The 23,374-nt window shown below is 39.6% G+C and overlaps 1 protein-coding gene across 1 annotated transcript in view; it reads left to right on the top strand.

The window, feature by feature from the left end:
* LOC134347073 (lysine-specific demethylase 4C-like) overlaps positions 1–23,374 on the top strand; it is a 394,026-nt gene that overhangs the window by 278,828 nt on the left and 91,824 nt on the right. Inside the window, exon 17 of the mRNA XM_063049177.1 lies at positions 3,062–3,170. Coding sequence (XP_062905247.1) covers positions 3,062–3,170 — 109 coding nt within the window. The remainder of the gene's footprint in view (positions 1–3,061; positions 3,171–23,374) is intronic.

Genomic DNA, 23,374 nt, shown 5'->3' with positions numbered 1-23,374 from the left:
CCACGACCTCTGATTGTAGACCCACCCAACCTCATTGGAAAAAGCCTGCTGACATTACCCTATCTATACCCCTTCTAATTTTGTGTATCTCTATCAAATCCCCTTTCAATCTTCTATGTTCTAAGGAATAAGGTCCTAACCTATTCACCCTTCCCCTATAACTCAGGTCCTCCAGACTCCGCAACATCCTTGTAAATTTTCTCTGTATTCTTTTAATCTTATTTACATCTTTCCTGTAGGTAGGTGACCAAAACTGCACACAACACTCCAAATTAGTCCTTAACAAGGTCTTATAGAACTTGAACGTAGCATCCCATCTCCTATACGCAACACATTGATTTTTGAAGGTCAGTGTGTCAAAAGCTTTCTTTCCAACCCTATTACCCATGATGTCACTTTCAATGAATTATGGACCTATATTTCCAGATCCCTTTGTTCTACTACACTCCTCAATGCACTGCCATTCACTGTTCAAGAGCTATCCTGTTTGGTCCTATTGAAGTGCAGCACCTCACACTTGTCTGCATTAAATTCCATCTGCCATTTATCAGCCCATTTTTCCAGCTGATGCAGATCCCTCTTCAAGCCATGATATCCCTCCTTGCTATCCAGTACATCCCCAATATTGGTGTCATCCACAAATTTGCTGATCCAGTGAACCACATGATCATTCAGATCATTGATATAGATGACAATCAACAACAGACCCAGCAATGGCCCCTGTGGCATGCCACTAGTTACAGGCCTCCAGTCAAAGTGGCAACTATCTACTGCCACTCTGGCTTTTCCCACAAAGCCACTGTTGAATCCAATTTACTACATCATCTTGAATGCTGAGCAACTGAACCTTCTTGACCAACCTCCCATGTAGGACCTTGTCATTTGCCTTGCTAAAGTCCATATAGACAAGATCCACTGCCTTAACTTCATCCACTTTCCTGGTAACTTCGTCAAAAAACTCTGTAAGATTCATTAGACGTGACCTACCATGCACAAAGCCATGCTGACTTTCCTCAATCAGTACATGATATCCAAATACTTACATATCCAGTCCCTTAGAATACCTTCCAGTAACTTTCCCACAGCTGCCTATAATTTCCTGGTTTATGTTTAGAGCCTTAACTAAACAGTGGAACAACATTGGCTATCCTCCAAACCTCTAGTACCTCTCCAGTTGCTAAGAATGATTTAAGTATCTGTGCTAGGTCTTAGCAATTTCTGCATTTGCCTCTTGTAGGGTCCTGAGGAACACCTTGACGGATGCTGGGGATTTATCTACCCTGATTTGCCTCAGGATAACAAACATCTCCTCCTCTGTAAGCTGTACAGGGTCCATGAAGTTGATGCCGCCTTGCCTCACCTTTATAGACTCTGTCCATCTCCTGAGTAAATACAGATGCAAAAGAATTATTTTAAGATATCCCCCTTCTGTTTTGGCTTCACAATTTTATCCCTTGCAATCGTTTTGCTCTTAACATATCTGTAGAATTCTTTAGGATTCTCCTTCACCTTGTCTGCTAGGCCAACTTTATGCCTTCTTTTAGCCCTCCTGATTTCTTTCTTAAGTGTTCTCTTGCACTGTTATACTCCATAAGCACCTTGTTTGTTCCTACCTGGCTGTACTTGCTATGCACTGCCTTTTTTCTCTTAATCATGGCCTCAATTTCTCTTGAAACCAAGGTTCCCTACACTTACTATCTTTACCTTTTATTCTTTCAGGCACATACAAGCTTTGTACTCTCAAAATTTTGCTTTTGAAGGTGCCCCATTTACCAAGTACACCTTTGCCAGAAAACAGCCTGACCCAATCGACACTTGTCAGATCATTTCTGATATTATCAAAATTGGCCTTCCTCCAATTTAGAGTCGCAATCTGCGGGCCAAACCTATCTTTTTGCATATTTACTTTAAAACTAATGGCATTGTGGTCACTAGATGCAACGTGTTCAGCTACACAAACTTCTTTTACCCGCCCTGTCTCATTCCCTAATAGCAGATCCAGTATTGTGCACTCTCTCATTAGGATTTCTATGTACTGATTATGGAAACCTTTGCTGAGCACGTTTGACAAACTCTATCCCATCTGGTCCTTTGACACTATGGGAATCCCAGTCAATATGGAAAATTAAAATCACCTACTCTCACAACCTTACATTTATTACAACAGTGTGCAATCTCTCTACAAATTTGTTCCTCTAACTCCCTTGGACTGTTTGGAATTTGTTCCCCTAAATCCCTCGGACTGTTGGGAATATTGGGATGACAACATTTGTTCATGTTTTAGCAATAAAAAAAAGGTTTAAGCAGCAAGATTTTGGCAAGGTGCCAATCTTTAAACTATTTGAAATGAATGTTCAAAGTCCTGAATCTATCATAAGCTAATGAACTCTAAAATACATGGTAAAATTGTTCTTCAGAATTCTCAGCGGCTCTTGCATATCCTCATTTCTTGTAAGTTTCTCTTCTTCTGCTGAAATGATAATAGTTGATTAAATGAATAAACTAATGCAAAGCAAAATGAGAAGGAAGAAAAAAATATTCATTGACAATAATCCCCAGAGTTTGTGTTCCAGAAATGATTCAAAGGCATCATGTCCATATACTAAACAGATGAGTTCACTGGTAATGATGAGTTCCATGCTTTCTTTCATTTGTGAAATGACCATCATAAATCTCTCTAACCTGTGGCTCTCATGAATGATGAGTCTTTCTTTCTTAAGTGAAGGAACTGCCATAATTTACCTTCAACAGTGAAATATCCTCTATATAACAAAGCTAGTAATTTATTGTTGACCTTCGTCTTTTACTACATGGATAGACTTGGAAATTAGACAAATTGACAGAGTAGGATAAAAGGGTTTTGCTGTCTTCAGCAACCAATTTGCATATGAAATCAAAATAAATTCAAGTGGCATGTAGATTTGACAGGCCAGCATTCTTAAAAATTACTCTGATGCCATATTTGGAATATTAAGAGTGATGGATCAGAACAATGAGTCATTACCATCAGTATTCCTTTGTGCATTCCTGCATTTTTCAGATTTTCTCCTGTATTGTTTAGGTGGGCTCATGTGATGTGTGCTGTTGCAATCCCAGAAGCAAGGTTTGTGAATGTAGTCGACCGCAGTCCAGTGGATGTTACCAGGATACCTTTGCAAAGATTGAAGCTCGTAAGTATACAGAATTATTTTATTTTCACTCAGTCCTACCTTACAATTCAGCTCAGATGTTTGGATTAAATCCGAGTAGGCCTTTTTTCCAGATATGATCAAGCACTCATTATGTTGCCCTGTTCTGCCTTTGGTTAATTGTTTAAGACTCCATCATACTGCATTTTCCTACGTTAATGGTTTCAGAGGACCCCATAATTACATTTATGAATGCAGATTGGAATTTATTTTCTTAATTAAAGGTCATAAAGTGCCTGCTTCAGCAACAAACCACCCCATAGTAAGGGTTGACGCTTTCTATTTAGTTGAGTGTTTTTCTCTCCCAACAGAAATGCGTATGGCCATCATTCAATTTTCTGTTAATGTTGGATAGGGTTTTTTATCCAGTTCACTGATCAAGCTTGCCCTCACTCTACTCCCCTGGTGGAATTTATGAGGCTCTGGAGGACTGACTGCCACTGTCATCCCACAAGGTGCAGAGGGTTGCAAGTGACAATCAGATCTCAGTCTGCTGGTCTTGAGGCCCTGTCCCTGTTTCCCCTTGGTTGTTGACAGATAGCTGCTGGTCTAAGCTTGGGAACTGTTGTAAAATGGGTGAGGCAGGTACATAGCATTTAAAAGACATTTAGACAGGTAGATGGTCAAGAAAGGTTTAGAGGATTATGGGCCAAATGTGTGATTAGCTTAGATGGGCATGATGGTTAGCATGGATGAATTGGGCAGAAGGACCTGTTTCCTTGTTGGATTACACTGATACATTAAGGGAAGTATCATATAGTGTCTGATAATCAGAGGCATTTCAAAATTTTTGTATCATTCTAAGTCTAAAAAGTGCTAAACCTACACCTTAGTGCTAGAAATTAATTGGATACTTTAAAAACAAGCTTAACTGTTTACTGCACTTGGCCTTCTATCAGAATTGGCAAGACCATTCAAAGCAATGGGTTGTCCTTTCTACACCAGACTTGGCTAGTGTGAAGCTGAAGGGTCACTCAGGGTATTTGTACTCTAGCCCTGTAGTCAGTGCTGAGATCAGTGGTAGAGTGGAGGTTGAATGTGCTAACTATTAAGTTCCAGCATCTGTGATTTTAACGTTGTGTGGTGTTGGTACAGAAGTCAGTAATAAGTTGATTTATACATGGTAATTCACTAATGCTCCTCGACTGAACTACTTGCTGAAGATCAATGCATTTCTGTGCTTTTAATAGAAAATAAATGTTTAAGATGCCTCAGTTTTCGGTATAAGGACTTTGTATGTGAAGGAGCATTGGAGAGGAATTAATGATTCCATATGAATTTATAATTTTTAAGTATAAACTGGTGTAGATCAGTTGATCTAAAGATCAGTTATTAATTGATTTGATTTTAAAAATTGCCTTTAAAATTATTATAGAGTGATGGTTTCAAAGGTACATTTAATGTCAAAGAAATGTATATAATATACATCCTGAAATTCTTTTTCTTTGCTAAAAGATGGGAAAGGCAAAATGAATTATCAGAAGGCAAAATGTTTAAATATATTAAAAGAAATGCTATTTTGGTTAGTAAACATTTAATCTCTCTTATGGAAGTACAGAGGTGCATACTTTGAAAATATTGCTATTTATACCTACTCATTTTTTATTCACCTGATGCCTTCCCTGTAATCCCATTTGTCCCAACATTCCCACCTCTATTGCATGAATAAGTATCTAATTAACCCTGTGGATCCATAACATAATGTTGTTTTATATTACAACAAAATTCTCAAAAGAAAGGCTTTACCTTAGTCTCTTTCACTATCTTATTTGTTCATTTCACAAAATTATTTTATTTTTTTCATAGAGAGGGTTTGCATGTCAGCAGAAACATTGTTACAATAGTAACCTAATTTAAGAGTTTCAAATTGTTGAAGGTGCTCTGCATTTGTATCTCAGGTACAATATATACATCAAAGTAAGTCAATATGTGCAAAATCATTTAGTCTTGCAGTAGCATTCTCAGCGACAATTTGTGGTCAGGTTCAAGAGCTTGATGGCAAGGGATCATTGATAATATGCGACTTCTTCATGTTTTGTTACAGTTAGATTCTGGAACGTTGTCTAGACTCAGAGGTTGAGGTTCATGATGCACAGCTGTGGTTTGTCCAGGACTGCAGTTGGACAACTAAAGTAACAAATAAAATGCTAGAGAAATTCAACAGAATGAGCAGCATCTGTGGAGGAAAATGGATAGTCAGCCTTGGGTCTTGACCCAAAACATCGATTGTCCATTTCCTTCTACAGATGCTGCCTGATCCGCTGAGCTCCACCAGCAGTTTATTTATTGCTCCAGATTCCAGTATCTACAGTCTGTTGTAGGTCTTAATGTTACAGAAAACTGAAGTAGATAGGCTCCAGATGACAGCTAAACTACATTAGCTCAGTATTTCAAACATTGTCTATGCTTCTTTCAAACTCCAATCTTCTAAACGGAAATTTTACCTAATCCAAAGTGTACTTTCTTCAGTCTTAAAAAGGATACAGTGGTGCTGCTCACTTAGGATTCCTGTATTGATACAGTGTGCCTTTATATTCTCATTTGAAATTCAAATTAGAGCATGATTACTCAAGTTCATTCTTTCTAACAACCTTGGAAATGAGGCTGTGGACAATTGGAATACTGAAGGACAGTTACTAGATTTTTAAAAATTGTTTTGTTAACAATGGAATTGCTATAGTTGCTGCACTTGGACTACTGAATCTAAAATCTACTCCTGCCATATGAATCAAATTTACTATACAGACTGGTTGCTACAGCGTATATATCAATTTTGAAGAAGCTTCTGCAATACATAAATAGCAGTCTTGGAGTTGGGAGGATTTCCTCAGATGAAATGCGTCCATGATTCTTATGTCCCTGAAAACTATCGTATCGAAAGCATGAGTGTGGATATTGCAGACAATACTCCAGAACATAGTTACAAAGATATAAAACACTGGAGAAACTCAGCAGATCAAGCAGTAACTGTGGCAGGAATCGGACACTTGGCAGCTTGGGTCAAGACGCTTCATTTGGATCTTCCATAGCTGTTGCTTCATCCACTGAGTTCCTCCAGCATTTTGTGTGTTGCTCCAGATTCTAACATCTGCAGACTCTTTTGTGTCTCCAACACGGATGCAAAATTTTGTATTGAAAGTTTAGAGGATTTTCAAAGTTCAAAGAGTTCAAAGTAAATATGTTGTCAAAGTACATGGATGTCATCATATGCAACCATGAGATACATTTTCTTGTGGGCATACTCAATAAATCCAATAATCATAATAGAATCAATGAAAGATCACACCAACTTGGGCATTCAACCAGTGAGCAAAAGACAACAAACTGTGCAAATTACAAAAAGAAAGAAATAATAATCATAAATGTTGAGAAAGTGAGATGAAGAGTCCTTGAAAGTGAGTCCATAGGTTGTGGGAACATTTCAATGATGGAGCAAGTGAAGTTATCTCCATGGTTTAAGATCCTGATGGTTAAGGGGTAATAACTGTTCCTGAACCTGGTGGTGTGAGTCCTGAGGCTCCTGTACCTTCTTCCTGATGGCAGCGGCGAGAAGAGAGCATTACCTGAATGGTGGAGGTCCTTGTTGATGGATGCTGCTTTCCTGGACGATGTTTTGTGTAGATGTGCTCCATGGTGGGGAAGGCTTTACCCGTGATGGACTTGGACCTTATCCACTACTTTTTGTGTGATTTTTCATTCAAGGGCATTGCTGTTTCTATATCAGGCTGTGATGCAGCTAGAAAATATACTCTCTGCCTCACAGCTATAGAAGTTTGTCAAAGTTTTAGATGTCATGCCAAATCATTGCGCTCCTAAGGAAGTAGAAGCGCTGCCATGCTTCTTCATAATTACACTTATGTGCTGGGCCCAGGACAGGTCCTGTGAAATGAGAACACTGAGGAAAGTTGCTGACCCTCTCCACCTCTGATCCTCTGATGAGCACTGGCTCATGGACCTCTGGTGTGTCACAGTAATTTCGAATGTATTTCATTCATGTGACCTTGTTCTGTTCCGAAGTTCTATAAAATTCAGTTGTCTGGAACCAGAGATGTTGCAGTTCTGCTTCATTATTGGTCCTTGCAAGGCAGAGAGATCATATTCTCCGCCAGTGTCTCACTCTGTGCAACTTCCAGGGATGGGCAATTTTCCATTAGTATGCACATAAGTTTCAACTGATTTTTTATAAGCATAAGCTGTACTAAGCATTTGAACAAAACATTTGATCTAAAAGTACAAATAAGGAAAAACACTATAGAAACTCTAGATCAAAGGCACAGCTACAAGCACTCATATGGTCTAAGCTACTCCTTTGTGGGATGTGAAAAATCATCTTTGTCTTATGCAGATCTAATTCCTCAACCCTTTTTCTAGTATTTTACTGACTGTATTGATGTTGCTTTCTGCATTTCAGCAGGGCTCAAAAGTGTGGTCACTCTGGCAGCCAGTTTTCACTTTGCTCTCACCTTTACTTGATTGCTATTAGGACGGAGGTTCAGAAGCTTGAAGGCACACACTCAATGATTCAGGAACAGCTTCTTCCCCTGGTCATCATTTTCTGAATTCATAGTTTTTCCCTTATTATTATGCATTGCATTGTACTGTTGCTGCAAAGTCTACAAATTTCACTTATGTATGCTGGTGATGGTAATTCTGATTCTGGTTATCTCAGACTCCTTCCCTTCTGGACCTCACCGTCTACATTTCAGGAGATAGATTAGTCACCAACATCCACTAAAATATCTATAGACTCCAATAGATATTGTGAATATACTTCCATCCGTTCTCCCTCTAGTAAGGATTCCGTTCCATTCTCTCATTTCCTCAGTCTCTGTCTCATTTGTTCTGATGATGAGACTTTCCACACAGTTGCCTCTGAAATGTCTTTCTTCTTTCCTAACCATGATTTCCCCATTACCACATTTCTATCGTATTCTCTTCTCTCTTTATCTCCCTTCTATCTTTAAATTGTATGTATGCTTAAATTACAATTGAAAACAGAAAGCATCGCTAATAATATTGCAAACACATCACTGGACATGTTAGAAAAATCATTTGTTCAGGTCTTGACATTGCTGTTTTAAATTCAGCTCTGTCTCTGTCCTCAGCTCAGTCCCTGAAAAACAGAAATGATTTGTTGTGTGCAAAGGGAGATAAGTTTGAAGTAGCAATTGATTTTTTTGGACCCCGAAACACAACTTGAGTGATGGAGCGAGCTGAATCACTTAAATGTTTCCCCCTGACTATTTTCCTGTATTATTCTTGCTGGACCGAGTGCTAAAGGCATAGTTTCTCATTTTCAGCAGATCCAAAGATCTGCCCATCTCGAACTAGAATGAACAATTTATTTAGTACCTTTATTCCTGCAGAACCAACTATCCAGATGAATGATCCTCTTGGCTGTGAGCTGAGAAATCTCTCTAGTTTTGTGTTTGAAGGAGGGAGCACTGCTCTGTTCCTTGGAAACAGGAGCATTTGCTCACTTGAAACAGCTGGCTTAAGAGCTTATTTTCTTCTGTTATGAGACATTTCAATGGATTCAGTCACTTTGTAAATCAATACCTTAACCATTGCATTCATCTTTCAGAACATTTATGACTTGTGTCCTGTTTCTCATCACCTAATTTTATATACTTTTAGTCACCAGCTTGAAATTTGTGACCTACATGCTATGGTGTAATGATTTCTATGAAGTCATTTTAATTTACTGTATTGAATTGGACTGCATACTTTAAAGAAAATATTTATTGTTTTATTTTTTATTAAAACGTTAATACAGAATCCAAATAATTTCTTGTAATATTTGCTCATGTATATCTTTGTCTTGACAAATGCATATTAGCATAGTCAGAAACATGAGAAGAAATGCAGATGCTGGAAATCCAAGCAACACACACAAAATGCTGCAGGAACTCAGCAGGCCAGGCAGCATCTATGGAAAAGAGTATAGTCGATGTTTTGGGCCATTTCGTTTCAGTCCTGCTGAAGGGTCTCGACATGACACATTGACTGTACTCTTTTCCATTGATGCTGCCTGGCCTGCTGAGTTCCTCCAGCATTTTGTATGTGTTGTTAACATAGTCAGAGTTGTTGTCTAAGCAACTTAAAGAAAGCAAAGGGGAAAAACTGTGGTTCATATATCACATAACCTCTCCCTTTTAAAATGTCCCAAAACACTTTAAATAAAGTACGTCTTGTTATAAAGATAATAGTTTGTTTGTGAAGATGATGAGATGGTATGTTTTAGTAGTTTATTGTGTTCATGCCATTTTCACCTTTCAGACACTTGTTTTCCTATGTAATCCTCTGCTTCCCATTCTACTGCAGTTCTTCCAGTTTCTTTTCTCTTTCCTTCCACCTTTCTTCATCCCCTGCCTCTCAGTTTATCTCTCCTTCTTTCTTTGTCTTTTCTCCCTACCTCCTTAACTGCTATTTGAAATTTATTCATCTCTAGCGTATCCCATCTTCACATTAACTCTTCAGATCCTTTTTTCCACAAACAGCCCTTACCTGATTAGTATTTTGAACATTTTACTTTCTAAATTTCAGTTTCAGTCACATTGATTGCATTTTAATTGATTAAATATTGGCCAAGGGCAATGCAGATAACCCACTTTTTTAAAATAATCTCGTCAGGATGCTTTATTGGTATTCATCTCAGATTGCAGGCAAGGTTTTGATTCTATGTCTCATACAATACGCACTACCTCTCACAGTACTGACTTCTTCGACAGGACTGTCAGCTGTGGTTTAGTTGATTATGCTCTCTGAGTCAAAAGATCCGGGCTCAATTTTGACTGTGCTGACTTGAGCAAAAGTCTAGTCTCAACTCCAGTGCAGCACTAAGGAAAGGCATTAGAGATGCATCTTTCTTTGGTATTAAAACAAGGTTCTTCTCTTAAATAGATATAAAACTTCCTGTATCTAAATTTTGAAGAAGGAGCAGGAAGATGGTACTAGGATCCTAGGCAATATTTATCCCACAATCAATATTTCTGGGTAATGAAATATCAGCTCATTATCATTTATTTCTGTGTTAATTTTATTGCATTAGTTCTCTGTTGTACTGCCTGTGCTTCAGCAGGGAACATAAAAGCATTAGTTGTAAGGTGGTTAAGGGATATCCAGATAAAGAGGTAATTGGTGCTTTATAAATGCAAGTCTTTCCTTATTGCATTATAGTATTAGCCTTGATTTTTCCACCAGCATCTCAAATGGTGTCTGCATATTCTGGTGAAATCCCAGTGCTGAGAAGTTAATTTCTCTCATTTCAGAAAGACTCTTTTCAAGACATAAAACAGCACTTTAGAGACTGGGAACATCACTGGACTTGTGTTTCTGCGTGAATGATTATTGCCATTTTTCCTTCCCAACTGCTTTGCCTAGATATGATGCATAATTTATGATCATTGGTTTCTTATTTCCCTTCAGAACTGTGACCTGTCATTTATGTGGGCAAGTACTCTGTCTGTAAAATTGCAATACATTTTAGATGCTTAAAGGAAAATGTGTATTTAAAATCAATTTCAGGGTGTCAAAATTTTTTTTTTAATAGATTTTTGATTAAAATATGTCCTTCCTCATTGGCTGTCTCCTACATACAAATTCTTACTTCGAATAATACTCCTGAATAAAGATAATAATACTAGTGATTGTTAACTTTTCTAGAAAAGTAGGAGGCCAGTATAGACATATAGGATTCTGCAGATGCTGGAAATCTAGTGAACCTTACACAAAATGCTGGAGGAAGTCAGCAGGTCAGGCAGCATCTATGGAGGGGAATAAAGAATCAACATACATCAGGACTGGAAGGGGAAAGACGCCAGAATAAGAAATTGGGGAGGAGAAGAGTACAAGCTAGAAGGTGATAGGTGAAGCAAGTTGGGGAGGGGGATGGAGTAAGAAGCTGGGAGGTGATAAGCGGAAAAGGTAAAGGGCTGGACCAGGAGAGGAAAGTGACCACGGGAGAAAGGGACAGAGGAGGGATACCAAGGTGAGGTGATAGGAGATGAGGACAAGAGGTAAGAGGGAATTCAGAGTGGAGAAATGAAGGAGAAGGAAGAAATTTCGTGAAGATAGAGAAATCGATGTTCATGCAACAGATTGGAGGTACCTAGACAGAATACAGTACAGGTCCACAATCCTTTATCCAAAATCCTTGGGCCCAGTTGCATTTTGGAATTCAGAATTTTTCGATTTCAGACGCCTCGCCCCCCAATACCAAAAAAACACGTATGCTCAAGTCCCTTATTTCAGTGGTCCCCAACCACCGGGCTGCAAAGCATGTGCTAGCGGGCCGTGAGGAACCGATAAGAGTCAGCTGCACCTTTCCTCATTCCCTGTCACGCACTGTTGAACTTGAACATAGGGTTGCCAACTGTCCCGTATTTGCCAGGACATCCTGTATATTGGGCTAAATTGGTTTTATCCCATATGGGACCGCCCTTGTCCCATATTGCCCCCGCTAAGGTAGAGCATTCCTATAAAACCTTTCATGTGGAAATGGCGTAAAGTGAAGAAGCAATTACCATTAATTTATATTGGAAAAATTTTTGAGCGTTCCCAGACTCAAAAGATAACCTACCAAATCATACCAAATAACATATGAAACCTAAAATAACTCTAACATATAGTAAAAGCATTAATGATATGATAAATACACAGCCTATATAAAGTAGAAATAATGTATGTACAGTGTAGTCGGAAAGATTAAGCCAAAACCGATTTGTGGAATAATAAATCGACACGTACGCGCATGCGCATGTTACATATGCAAACGTCACGCATGCGCACACAGGTGCCCGTGCAAGGCTTCATGGTCATGGTAGTCTTTCTCGGGGGTAAACACAGGTGTCCCGTCAACACACAAAAAATGCTGGTGAACACAGCAGGCCAGGCGGCATCTATAGGAAGAGGTGCAGTTGACGTTTCGGGCCGGGACCCTTCATCAGGATTTGACTGCTACTTTTGTCCCTTATTTGGGAGTGAGAAAGTTGGCAACCGTAACTGTAAAAGACATGTTGAGGTGAGTTTAACCCTACTTGAACACTCCCCGGTGAGGAAGATAAAGAATGGTAGTGTGAGGGAACCATGGGTGGCAAGTGAAGTGGAAACTCTAGTCAGGTGGAAGAAGGCAGCATACATGAGGTTTAGGAAGCAAGGATCAGATGGGTCTATTGAGGAATATAGGGAAGCAAGAAAGGAGCTTAAGAAGGGGCTGAGAAGAGCAAGAAGGGGGCATGAGAAGGCCTTGGCGAGTAGGGTAAAGAAAAACCCCAAGGCATTCTTCAATTATGTGAAGAAAAAAAGGATGACAGGAGTGAAGGTAGGACTGATTAGAGATAAAGGTGGGAAGAAGTGCCTGGAGGCTGTGGAAGTGAGCGAGGTCCTCAAGGAAAACTTCTTTTTGGTATTCACCAATGAGGGGGAACTTGATGATGGTGAGGACAATATGAGTGAGGTTGATGTTCTGGAACATGTTGATATTAAGGGAGAGGGAAAGGAGGTGTTGGAGTTGTTTAAATACATTAGGACGGATTAGTCCCTTGGACCTGATGGAATATTCCCCAGGCTGTTCCACTAGGCGAGGGAAGAGATTGCTGAGCCTCTGGCTAGGATCTTTATGTCCTCGTTATCCACGGGAATGGTACCGGAGGACTGGAGGGAGGCGAATGTTGTCCCCTGGTTCAAAAAAGGTAGTAGGGATAGTCCGGGTAATTATAGACCAGTGAGCCTTACGTCTGTGGTGGGAAAGCTATTGGAAAAGATTCTTAGAGATAGGATCTATGGGCATTTAGAGAATCGTGGTCTGATCAGGGACAGTCAGCATGGCTTTGTGAAGGGCAGATCGTGTCTAACAAGCCTGATAGAGTTCTTTGAGGAGGTGACCAGGCATATAGATGAGGGTAGTGCAATAGATGTGATCTATATGGATTTTAGTAAGGCATTTGACAAGGTTCCACACGGTAGGCTTATTCAGAAAGTCAGAAGGCATAGGATCCAGGGAAGTTTGGCCAGGTGGATTCAGAATTGGCTTGCCTGCAGAAGGCAGAGGGTGGTGGTGGAGGGAGTACGTTGAGACTGGAGGATTGTGACTAGTGGTGTCCCACAAGGATCTGTTCTGGGACCTCTACTTTTCGTGATTTTTATTAATGACCTGGATGTTGGGGTAGAAGGCTGGGTTGGCAAGTTTGCAGACAGCACAAAGATTGGGGGTGTTGTAGAAAGTGTAGAAGATTGTCGAAGATTGCAGAGAGACATTGATAGGATGCAGGAGCGGGCTGAGAAGTGGCAGATGGAGTTCAACCCGGAGAAGTGTGAGGTGGTACACTTTGGAAGGACAAACTCCAAGGCAGAGTACAAAGTAAATGGCAGGATACTTGGTAGTGTGGAGGAGCAGCGGGATCTGGGAGTACGTGGATCAGCAAATTTGCTGATGATATAAAGATTGGAGGTGTAGTGCACAGTGAGGAAGGTTTTCAAAGCTTGCAGAGGGATTTGGACCAGCTGGAAAAATGGGCTGAAAAATGGCAGATCGAGTTTAAACAGACAAGTGTGAAGTATTGCACTTTGGAAGGAGAAACCAAGTTATAACATACAGGGTAAATGGTAAGGCACTGAGTAGTGCAGTAGAACAGAGGGATCTGGGAATACAGATACAAAATTCCCTAAAAGTGGCATCACAGGTAGATAGGGTCGTAAAGACAGCTCTTGGTACATTGGCCTTTATTAATCAAAGTATAGAGTATAAGAGCTGGAATGTTATGATGAGGTTGTATAAGGCATTGGTGAGGCAGAATCTGGAGTATTGTGTTCAGTTTTTGTCACCAGATTACAGGAAGAATATAAATAAGGTTGAAAGAGTGCAGAGAAGGTTTACCAGGATGTTGCCGGGACTTGAGAAACTCAGTTACAGAGAAAGGTTGAATAGGTTAGGACTTTATTCCCTGGAGCGTAGAAGAATGAGGGGAGATTTGATAGAGGTATATAAAATGATGATGGGTATAGATAGAGTGAATGCAAGCAGGCTTTTTCCACTGAGGCAAGGGGAGAAAAAAAACCCAGAGGACATGGGTTAAGGGTGAAGGGGGAAAAGTTTAGAGGGAACATTAGTGGGGGCTTCTTCACACAGAGAGTGGTGGGGGTGTGGAATGAGCTGTCAGACAAGGTGGTAAATGTGGGTTCTTTTTTAACATTTAAGAATAAATTGGACCGATACATGGATGGGAGGTGTATAGAGGGATATGGTCCGTGTGCAGGTCAGTGGCACTAGGCAGAAGGTGGTTCGGCACAGCCAAGAAGGGCCAAAAGGCCTGTTTCTGTGCTGTAGTTTTTCTATAGTTTCTATGTCCACAGATCCCTGAAAGTTGCCTCACAGGTGGATAGGGTAGTTAAGAAAACTTATGGGCTGTTAGCTTTCATAAGTTGAGGAATAGAGTTTAAGAGTCGTGATGTAATAATGCAGCTCTATAAAACTCTGGTTAGGCCACACTTGGAGTACTGTGCCCAGTTCTGGTCGCCTCACTATAGGAAGGATGTGGAAGCATTGGAAAGGGTACAGAGGAGTTTTACCAGGATGCTGCCTGGTTTAGAGAGTATAGATTATGGTCAGAGATTAAGGGAGCTAGGGCTTTACTCTTTGGGGAGAAGGAGGATGAGAGGAGACATGATAGAGGTGTACAAGATAATAAGAGGAATAGATAGAGTGGATAGCCAGCGCCTCTTCCCCAGGCCACCACTGCTCAATACAAGAGGACATGGCTTTAAGATAAGGGGTGGGAAGTTCAAGAGGGATATTAGAGGAAGGTTTTTACTCAGAGAGTGGTTGGTGCATGGAATGCACTGCCTGAGTCAGTGGTGGAGGCAGATACACTAGTGAAGTTTAAGAGACTACTAGACAGGTATATGGAGGAATTTAAGGTGGGGGGTTATATGGGAAGCAGGATTTGAGGGTTGGCACAACATTGTGGGCTGAAGGGCCTGTAATGTGCCCTACTATTCTATGAATATCATTCCTGCTTTTACTATATGTTTGTGTTATTTTCAGTTTTATGTGTTATTTGGTATGATTTGGCAGGTTATTTTTTGAGTCTGGGCATGCTCAAAAAATTTTCCCATAAAATTAATGGTAATTGTTTCTTCGCTTTAGGCCCTTTTGGCACGAAAGGTTTCATAGGAACACTTTACCTTAGCGGGGGAAATACGGGACAAGGGCGGTCCCATATGGAACAAACCAATTTAGCCCAATCTACGGGATGTCCCGGCAAATACAGGACAGTTGGCAACCCTTTGTTCAAGTTCAACAGTGTGTGTATTTAAGTGCATGTAAGCAACAAACATCATCAATTTTTTAATTCAGGAGTAAGCTTGTGGTCTAAACTTCATTCTAGCTTGGAAAGAATGCCTCGTGGAATGAAATCTAACCAAACTTTTATTTCTATTTGTCATTATGTGCATGGATTTCCTTAACTTTATAAAGATAGTTATCTTAATTATATAAACTGGAATATTCTTTATTACTTTAATACTAAATTCCTGTGTAGCCTATTCATGAACATTTGTAGAGATCTCTAATAGTGTTGATGATGTTAGCATTGTCTTAGAAACAGTCAGTTTTAAAAATTCAAGATTGTTGAATGTCATTTGCAGTACACAAGTGTAAAAGGGAACAAAATACTTATTACTCTGGATCTGATACAGCGCAAAAACACACAGTAAGATAAGGAACACAATAAGTATAGAAATACAGATGGAATTTAATCCAGAATAGACAGGTAATGCATTTGTAACAAGGCACAGGATTAAGAATTGATCAATGTGGAGGAACAAAGGAACATTGGAGTGTACATCCATAGGCCCTAAAAGTCATACAGTGACTAAAAATGCAAAGGGACGATTTCCTTTATTAGTTGGTGCAAAGGATAAAACTGCAGAGAATTTTTGGTGGAACTCTAAGTAGGTAAGTCTTGTATTGTGGGGGAGGGTGTTGTATTCCTAGAAAATGGTTTGTATTGCAATTTTCTATAACGTGAAGATGCGTCATCTGCACGTGAGTTGGAACACATAAATTTTCTGTTTGTCTATCTGTGTAAATTCTGAGAGTTGCTTTTATTCAGTATTTCAGATTCCATTAACTTGTTTGATGTGAAATTTGTTGTTTGTTGGTAGCAGTACATTGTAAAGACATAAAATGACTATAAATAACAAATTAAATAAATAGTGCCAAAAAAGAAATAATGAGGTAATATTCATGAGTTCATGGACCATTCAGAAATCTGGTGATGGAGGGGAAGAAGCAATAGCTGAATCATTGGGTATGTGTCTCCAGGCTCCTGTATCTCCTCCCTGACGGTAGTAATGAGAAAAAGGAATGTCCCAGACAGTGAGGATAATTAATGATAGATACTACCTTCTTGATGCACCGTCTCTTGAAGACGCCCTTGATGGTGGGGCAGGGTTGTGCCTGCAATGCAGCTGGCTGAGTTTAAAACCCTCTACAGCCTCTTGTGACTCTTTGCATTGGACGTCCATACAAAAATTCTGAATTTTTTGGGAATTCTTTAAGAGAAAAATGCTGAATGTGGAGGTCATCTGTTTAATGCAGTTTAGACTAGACACTGACTGGCAGTCTCTTGTGCTGTAAGTTCTCAGTTACACAAGATGTTTTGACAACATCTCTGTCAGAGTTTACATACCCTGAAACTAGTTGTGTGTACTTTCAAATTGAAATATCTTCTCCCATCTCATAATATTCAATATCCTCTATAGTTTTTAAATGGAATGTGGTGGTGAGGACCTACATGTACCTGGGGGTGCAGACTTGAATGGAGCATCAACACAGAGGCTGTGTACAAGAAGGGCCAGAGTCACCTCAACTTCCTGAGGAGACTGAGGTCCTTTGAAGTATGCAGGCCTCTCCTTCTTCATATGTGCTACCAGTCTGTAGTCACCAGTACAATCTTATGTGTGGTGGTGTGCTGGGACAATGGCATCAACATGGGTGATGCCAACAAGCTCAATGAACTGATTAGAAAGGCTGGCTCTGTTATAGGAGTCAAACTGGACATACTGGAGGCTCTGGTAGAACAAGGGACCCTATGTAAAATCCTGGCAATTCTGTACAATGTTCCTCACACTCTGCATGCTACCTTGGCTGAACAGAGGGGCACTTTTGTAATAGACTAAGACAACCGCGCTGCTCCAGAAAGCGCTATATGAGGTCATTCTTACCGTTGGCCATTGGGCTCCATTATGAGTCTACCTATAGCTGGGGAAGTGATGACCCCCTCCTGCCAGACTGTTGGAGGTAACTTATTTTTTTGTTCTTTCTTATTTCTCTTCTAATATTTGTATATCTCTGCACTTGTCATGCTACCATGACACTAATTTCCTCTGGGATCAATAAAGTATCTACAGGTGTCCCCTGCTTTACGCAAGTTCGCTTTACGCCACTTCGCTTTTATGAAAGACTTACATTAGTACCTGTTTTCGCTAACCGAAAGAAATCCGAAGAGGATTTTCACTTTTACGAAAAAAGGTGCACGCTTTAAACTTGTGTTTACCCCAAGAAAGACTACCATGACCGTGAAGCCTTGCGCAGGCAGGTGTGTGCGCGTGCGTGTACGTGCCGATTTTTTTCTACAAATCGGTTTTGGCTAAATCTCACCGATTCTGTTAAGTGAAACTACACTGTACATACATTATTTCTACTTTATATAGGCTGTGTATTTATCATATCATTCCTGCTTTTACTATATGTTAGTGTTATTTTAGGTTTTATGTGCTATTTGGTATGATTTGGTAGATTATTTTTTGAGTCTGGCAAAGCTCAAAAATTTTTCCCATATAAATTAATGGTAATTGCTTCTTCACTTTACGCCATTTTGGCTTACGCAAGGTTTCATGGAAACGCTCTACTTTCGGATAATGGGGGAAACCTGTATTTATCTGAAGCCTAAACACTATTCAGATGTTCCTATTTTCTCTTTATAATGTTCTCTTTTGAAAGCCATGCTACTGTATTGTTGTTTAGATGCAGGACTGGTACTTTGTACACATATCAGTTGTTGATGTCAGAAATCAGTCAGTGGCCAGGGGGATGAAATTCCAAAGTGTAATACATTTTTTTCTGGCAGACATCTGTAGTTAGCAAATAGAATTAGGAACTGTTTTTTTCTTTTTTTCTCTCCCCTCCCCCTCCCCCTCTAATTATAGACAGTATAATTACACTTTACCAGTGTTTAATGAAAGGTAGCAAGGCACCAGAGATAATTCCTTACTTTCCTTCAAACCTGCTAGACAATCCAGATAGTACATTTATTTATGCTCTTCTCCAAAAGATGGCATTCCATCAGCACTGTGCTGGAGACTGATTAACTTTTTTATACTTGAGGTTCTGGATTTAGATGGTAGAGAACAGTTGGAGCTCGATGTGTTAAGCAAGACATGACAGTAAGCAGCCAAGTTATTTGTATGTAAATTTTGTTTCACACTGCATTCTTTGGCCCTGACTCAGCACTACTGAACAGAACAGAGGATATTGGAATATTTAGTTTGCAGATTATATGGCCTTCTGAATCATGTGGGGTTTTTTTGTTTCTGATATTTCCATCAATAATATTGTTCTTAATTTCATTACTGATATTTTGTACCAAATATAATATCTACATAGCATAAAGAATGAGATCCCTGTTATTATAATTTCAAAACCACAGACAAACAATTGACATTTTTTAAAATAAAATAGAAAAGGCTGGAAGTAATCAACAAATTCAGTTAGCATCTAGTGGGAGAGTTTGAAGTAAATGATGTATTATCAGAACTTTCAAATTGTGGATTATGTTAGTTAAATACTTACAAAAGGTGCAACTGTTTTTACTGTCTTTGTGAACTGACAATCAGTATAACTTTCACTTGTAAGGAAATTTTGAATTTTTTTTGCATTATTTGATTATTTACATCAAGATTTTTGCAAATAAGTTTTTCCAACTGTGGCTGAAGTTATTCAAAGAGCCACAAAAAAGTAGATTTGTAAATGATGATAGATCTGTTAAACTTGATAAGTGCATAGCTGAGGCTCTGAGGTGCACTGATGTGGAAAAGTAGTGGTTGACATCTATCTCCAGCACAGCTGACTTTTGTGGTCCTTGTTGTCATTTGTGTAATTGTCTGAATTGATCATATTAATTCCACACACTGAGTGTTGACATAGATATGCATTATTAATAAGCCGTTGTTGACATAGTATTCTGCTTCATGTAAAACTTTTGTCCTACATGCTGAGATCTAATGCACTTTATATTTTTACAAAAACAACAGGAATTCTGCAGATGCTGGAAATTCAAGCAACACACATCAAAGTTGCTGGTGAACGCAGCAGGCCAGGCAGCATCTGTAGGAAGAGGTGCAGTCCACGTTTCAGGCTGAGACCCTTCGTCAGCGAAGGGTCTCGGCCTGAAATGTGGACTGCACCTCTTCCTACAGATGCTGCCTGGCCTACTGCGTTCACCAGCAATTTTGATGTGTGTTGCTTATATTTTTACAAATTTGTTTTCCAGTACTGTTAATAGTGCATTTTTAGAGTGAAAGAACTTTTAAATGATTGTAATTGTAGAGCTCTTTGTGTTATCCTGTTTTCAACTAAGCTTACAAAATAGAAGTCAGTAATATGGTAGGTTAATAAATAAAAGAGGCAATTTTTTTGTTCAAGAGTGCTTCCCATATTCTGCCTTAAAAATATTATGTCTGAAGTTGTAAAGCACTTTTACTATCTGCTGGGAAACCACATCTTGGATTCTAAGAGAAGAGATGAGCAAGCTAATCAAGGGATACAGATATACAAAACATTAAATGCAGATGAATAAAACCATAAAACATCAAACACTGATTTTCAGTCCTGGAGATAAGGTTGTGGTATAATAAGATATTTTGGACCTCACGCAGTACTGAGGAACTTTTTGGTAATGTATTGGAGAAAAGATCTAGGGTGCAAAAAAAAACTATTAATGGACAAAATAAGGGGAATACTTCGAGAAAATTGAGCACAATTTTGCTGTATTATCTCATTTGGCAAGAATGTATATGTACATCTAGAAAGATAGGTTGATTAGACAGTAGTCAGCATGGGATTTTACACAGGAGGTAATGTCTTAAGTTCTTTATTTTTCTGATGATGTAACCAAGGATGTTGATGAGCATAGGCATGTAGACGTGCTTTACATGGACTTCACAAAGGCCTTTAAGGTTCCACATGGAAAGCTGCTCTGGAAGGTTAGATCATAAGGAAACCAGAAAAAGCTAGCTAATTGAATACCCATTTGGCTTGATGGTAGAAAGCAGAGGGTGATGGTGGAAGGTTGTTTCTTAGGGTCAGTACTGGGCCTATTGTTGTTTGTTACCCACAGTGGCATGCAAAAGTTTGGGCACAAATTTTTGTTCCTGTGAATAGCTAAGCGAGTAAAAGATGAATTGATTTCCAAAAGGCATAAAGTTAAAGATGACACATTTCTTTAATATTTTAAGCAAGGAAACTTTTCTATTTCCATCTTTTACAGTTTCAAAGTCACAAAAAAAGGAAAAGGGCCCAAAGCAAACGTTTGGGCACCGTGCATGGCAGTACTTAGTAACACCCCCTTTGGCAAGTATCACAGCTTGTAAACACTTTTTGTAGCCAGCTAAGATTCTTTCAATTCTTGTTTGGGGGATTTTCGCTCATTCTTCCTTGCAAAAGGCTTCTAGTTCTGTGAGATTCTTGGGCCGTCTTGCATGCACTGCTCTTTTGAGGTCTATCCACAGATTCTTGATGATGTTTAGGTCAGGGGACTGTGAGGGCCATGGCAAAACCTTCAGCTTGCGCCTCTTGAGATAGTCCATTGTGGATTTTGAGGTGTGTTTAGGTTCATTATCCTGTTGTAGAAGCCATCCTGTTTTCAATCTTCGGCTTTTTTACAGACGGTGTGATGTTTGCTTCCAGAATTTGCTGGTATTTAATTGAATTCATTCTTCCCTCTACCAGTAAATGTTCCCCATGCTACTGGCTGCAACACAAGCCCAAAGCATGATGGATCCACCCCTGTGCTTAACAGTTGGAGAGGGGTTCTTTTCATGAAATTCTGCACCCTTTTTTCTCCAAACATACCTTTGCTCATTGCTGCCAAAACATTCTATTTTAACTTCATCAGTCCACAGGACTTGTTTCCAAAATGCATCAGGCTTGTTTAGATGTTCCTTTGAACCTTTTGAATAGAAAAGCCGTAGATGAAAAGAGGATGGCTTCTACAACAGGATAATGAACCTAAACTCACCTCAAAATCCACAATGGACTACCTCAAGAGGCGCAAGCTGAAGGTTTTGCCATGGTCCTCAGTCCCCTGACCTAAACATCATGGAGAATCTGTGGATAGACCTCAAAAGAGCAGTGCATGCAAGACGGCCCAAGAATCTCTCAGAACTAGAAGCCTTTTGCAAAGAAGAATGGGCGAAAATCCCCCAAACAAGAATTGAAAGACTCTTAGCTGGCTACAAAAAACGTTTTCAAACTGTGATACTTGCTAAAAGGGGGTATTACTAAGTACTGCCATACAGGGTGCCCAAACCTTTGCTTCAGGCCATTTTCCTTTTTTGTTATTTTGAAACTGTAAAAGATGGAAATAAAAAAAGTTTTCTTGCTTAAAATATTAAAGGAATGTGTCATCTTTAACTTTATGCCTTTTGAAAATCAATTCATCTTTTACTTGCTTAGCTATTCACAGTAACAAAAATTTTGACCGGGATGCCCACACTTTTGCATGCCACTGTATATCTATGATTTGGACAAGAATATACAAGGCATGGTTAGTAAGTTTGCTGATGAAACTAAATAGGTGGTATAGTAGACAATGAAATTACTCTTGATCAGCTGAGTAGGTGGGCTGAAGAATGCCAACTGGAATTTAATTTGGATAAGACGAAGATATTACATTTTGGAAAGTCAAATCCAGGTGAATGGCAGACCCTAGGGATGGGAGTGGTGGGGGAGGTTGTAGAACAGAGGGACCTTGGAATGTAAGTACCTAGTTCACTGAGAATGAGGATAGTTGGTGGCATGCTGGACATCATCAGTCAGTGCATTTAGTATAAAAGTTGGGAGGTGATCGTGACTCTGCAGGGCACTGATGAGACAGTACTTGGAATATTCTATTCAGTGTTGATTGCCCTCTTATAGGAAAGATGAATTCGAATTCGAAAGAGTTACTGAACTCGAAAGAGTGCCTATACTTGAGGTACTGAGTCATAGGGAGAGGTTGGACAGGCTAGGACTTTATTTTTTTTAGAGTGTAGGAGACTGAGTGGTTTTCTTACAGAGATATATAAAGTTACGAGAGGCCTAGTCAGGAGGAACGCACGCAGTGCTATTCCCCAGTCTCAAGAACTCTAGGACATAGGTTTAAATTAAGAGGGGAGAGATTGAAGAGGAGCTTGAGAAGCAACTTTTTTTAAAACTCAAAATATTGTATCTGTGTGGAATGAACTATCAGAGGAGTTGGTTGTGGCAGGAACAATAACAACTTTTAAAAGATATTTATACAGGTACATGGATTGGAAAGGACTGAATACTGGCAGATTGGACTAGCTTGAGTGAAGCATCTTTGGCAGCATGGATGAGGTAATTATTTGAGCCAAAGGGCCTGTTTTTGTTCTCAATGACCCCAAGTGATAGGTTCTCTCTGATTTATGAAAGGTGTTGATAGTATCATAAAGTCTTACAGCATAGGAACAGGCTCTTTGGCCCAACTGATTCACACTGACAAGATTCCCACCTAGGATACTTCCATTTGCTCATGTTTGGCCCATATCCCTCTAAACCTTTCATATATGTTAACCTGCCCAAGTACCTTTTAAAAGTTGTTAATCAATTTATTTATTGGGATACAGTGTGAAATAGGCCTTTCCAGCTGTTCAAGTGGCACCCTTCAGCAACCCCTGATTTTGCCCTAGCTTAATCATGGGAGAATTTCCAACTGCTTTGTCTTTGGACTGTGGGGGGAAACTGGAGCACCTGGAGGAAACCCACACGGTTACAGAGAGAATGCACAAACTCCTTACAGACAGTGGCAGGAACATACCTATTGATGGCGTAATTGTGAAGAAAATGCTTTTGGTTTGGAATGGCTGATTGGTGCAGCAGTTAGAGCTGCTGCCTCACAACTCCA

Source organism: Mobula hypostoma, chromosome 5, assembly GCF_963921235.1.
Source record: "Mobula hypostoma chromosome 5, sMobHyp1.1, whole genome shotgun sequence".
Classification (NCBI taxonomy): Eukaryota; Metazoa; Chordata; class Chondrichthyes; order Myliobatiformes; family Myliobatidae; genus Mobula; species Mobula hypostoma.
This window is presented reverse-complemented; position numbering and strand designations above follow the sequence as displayed.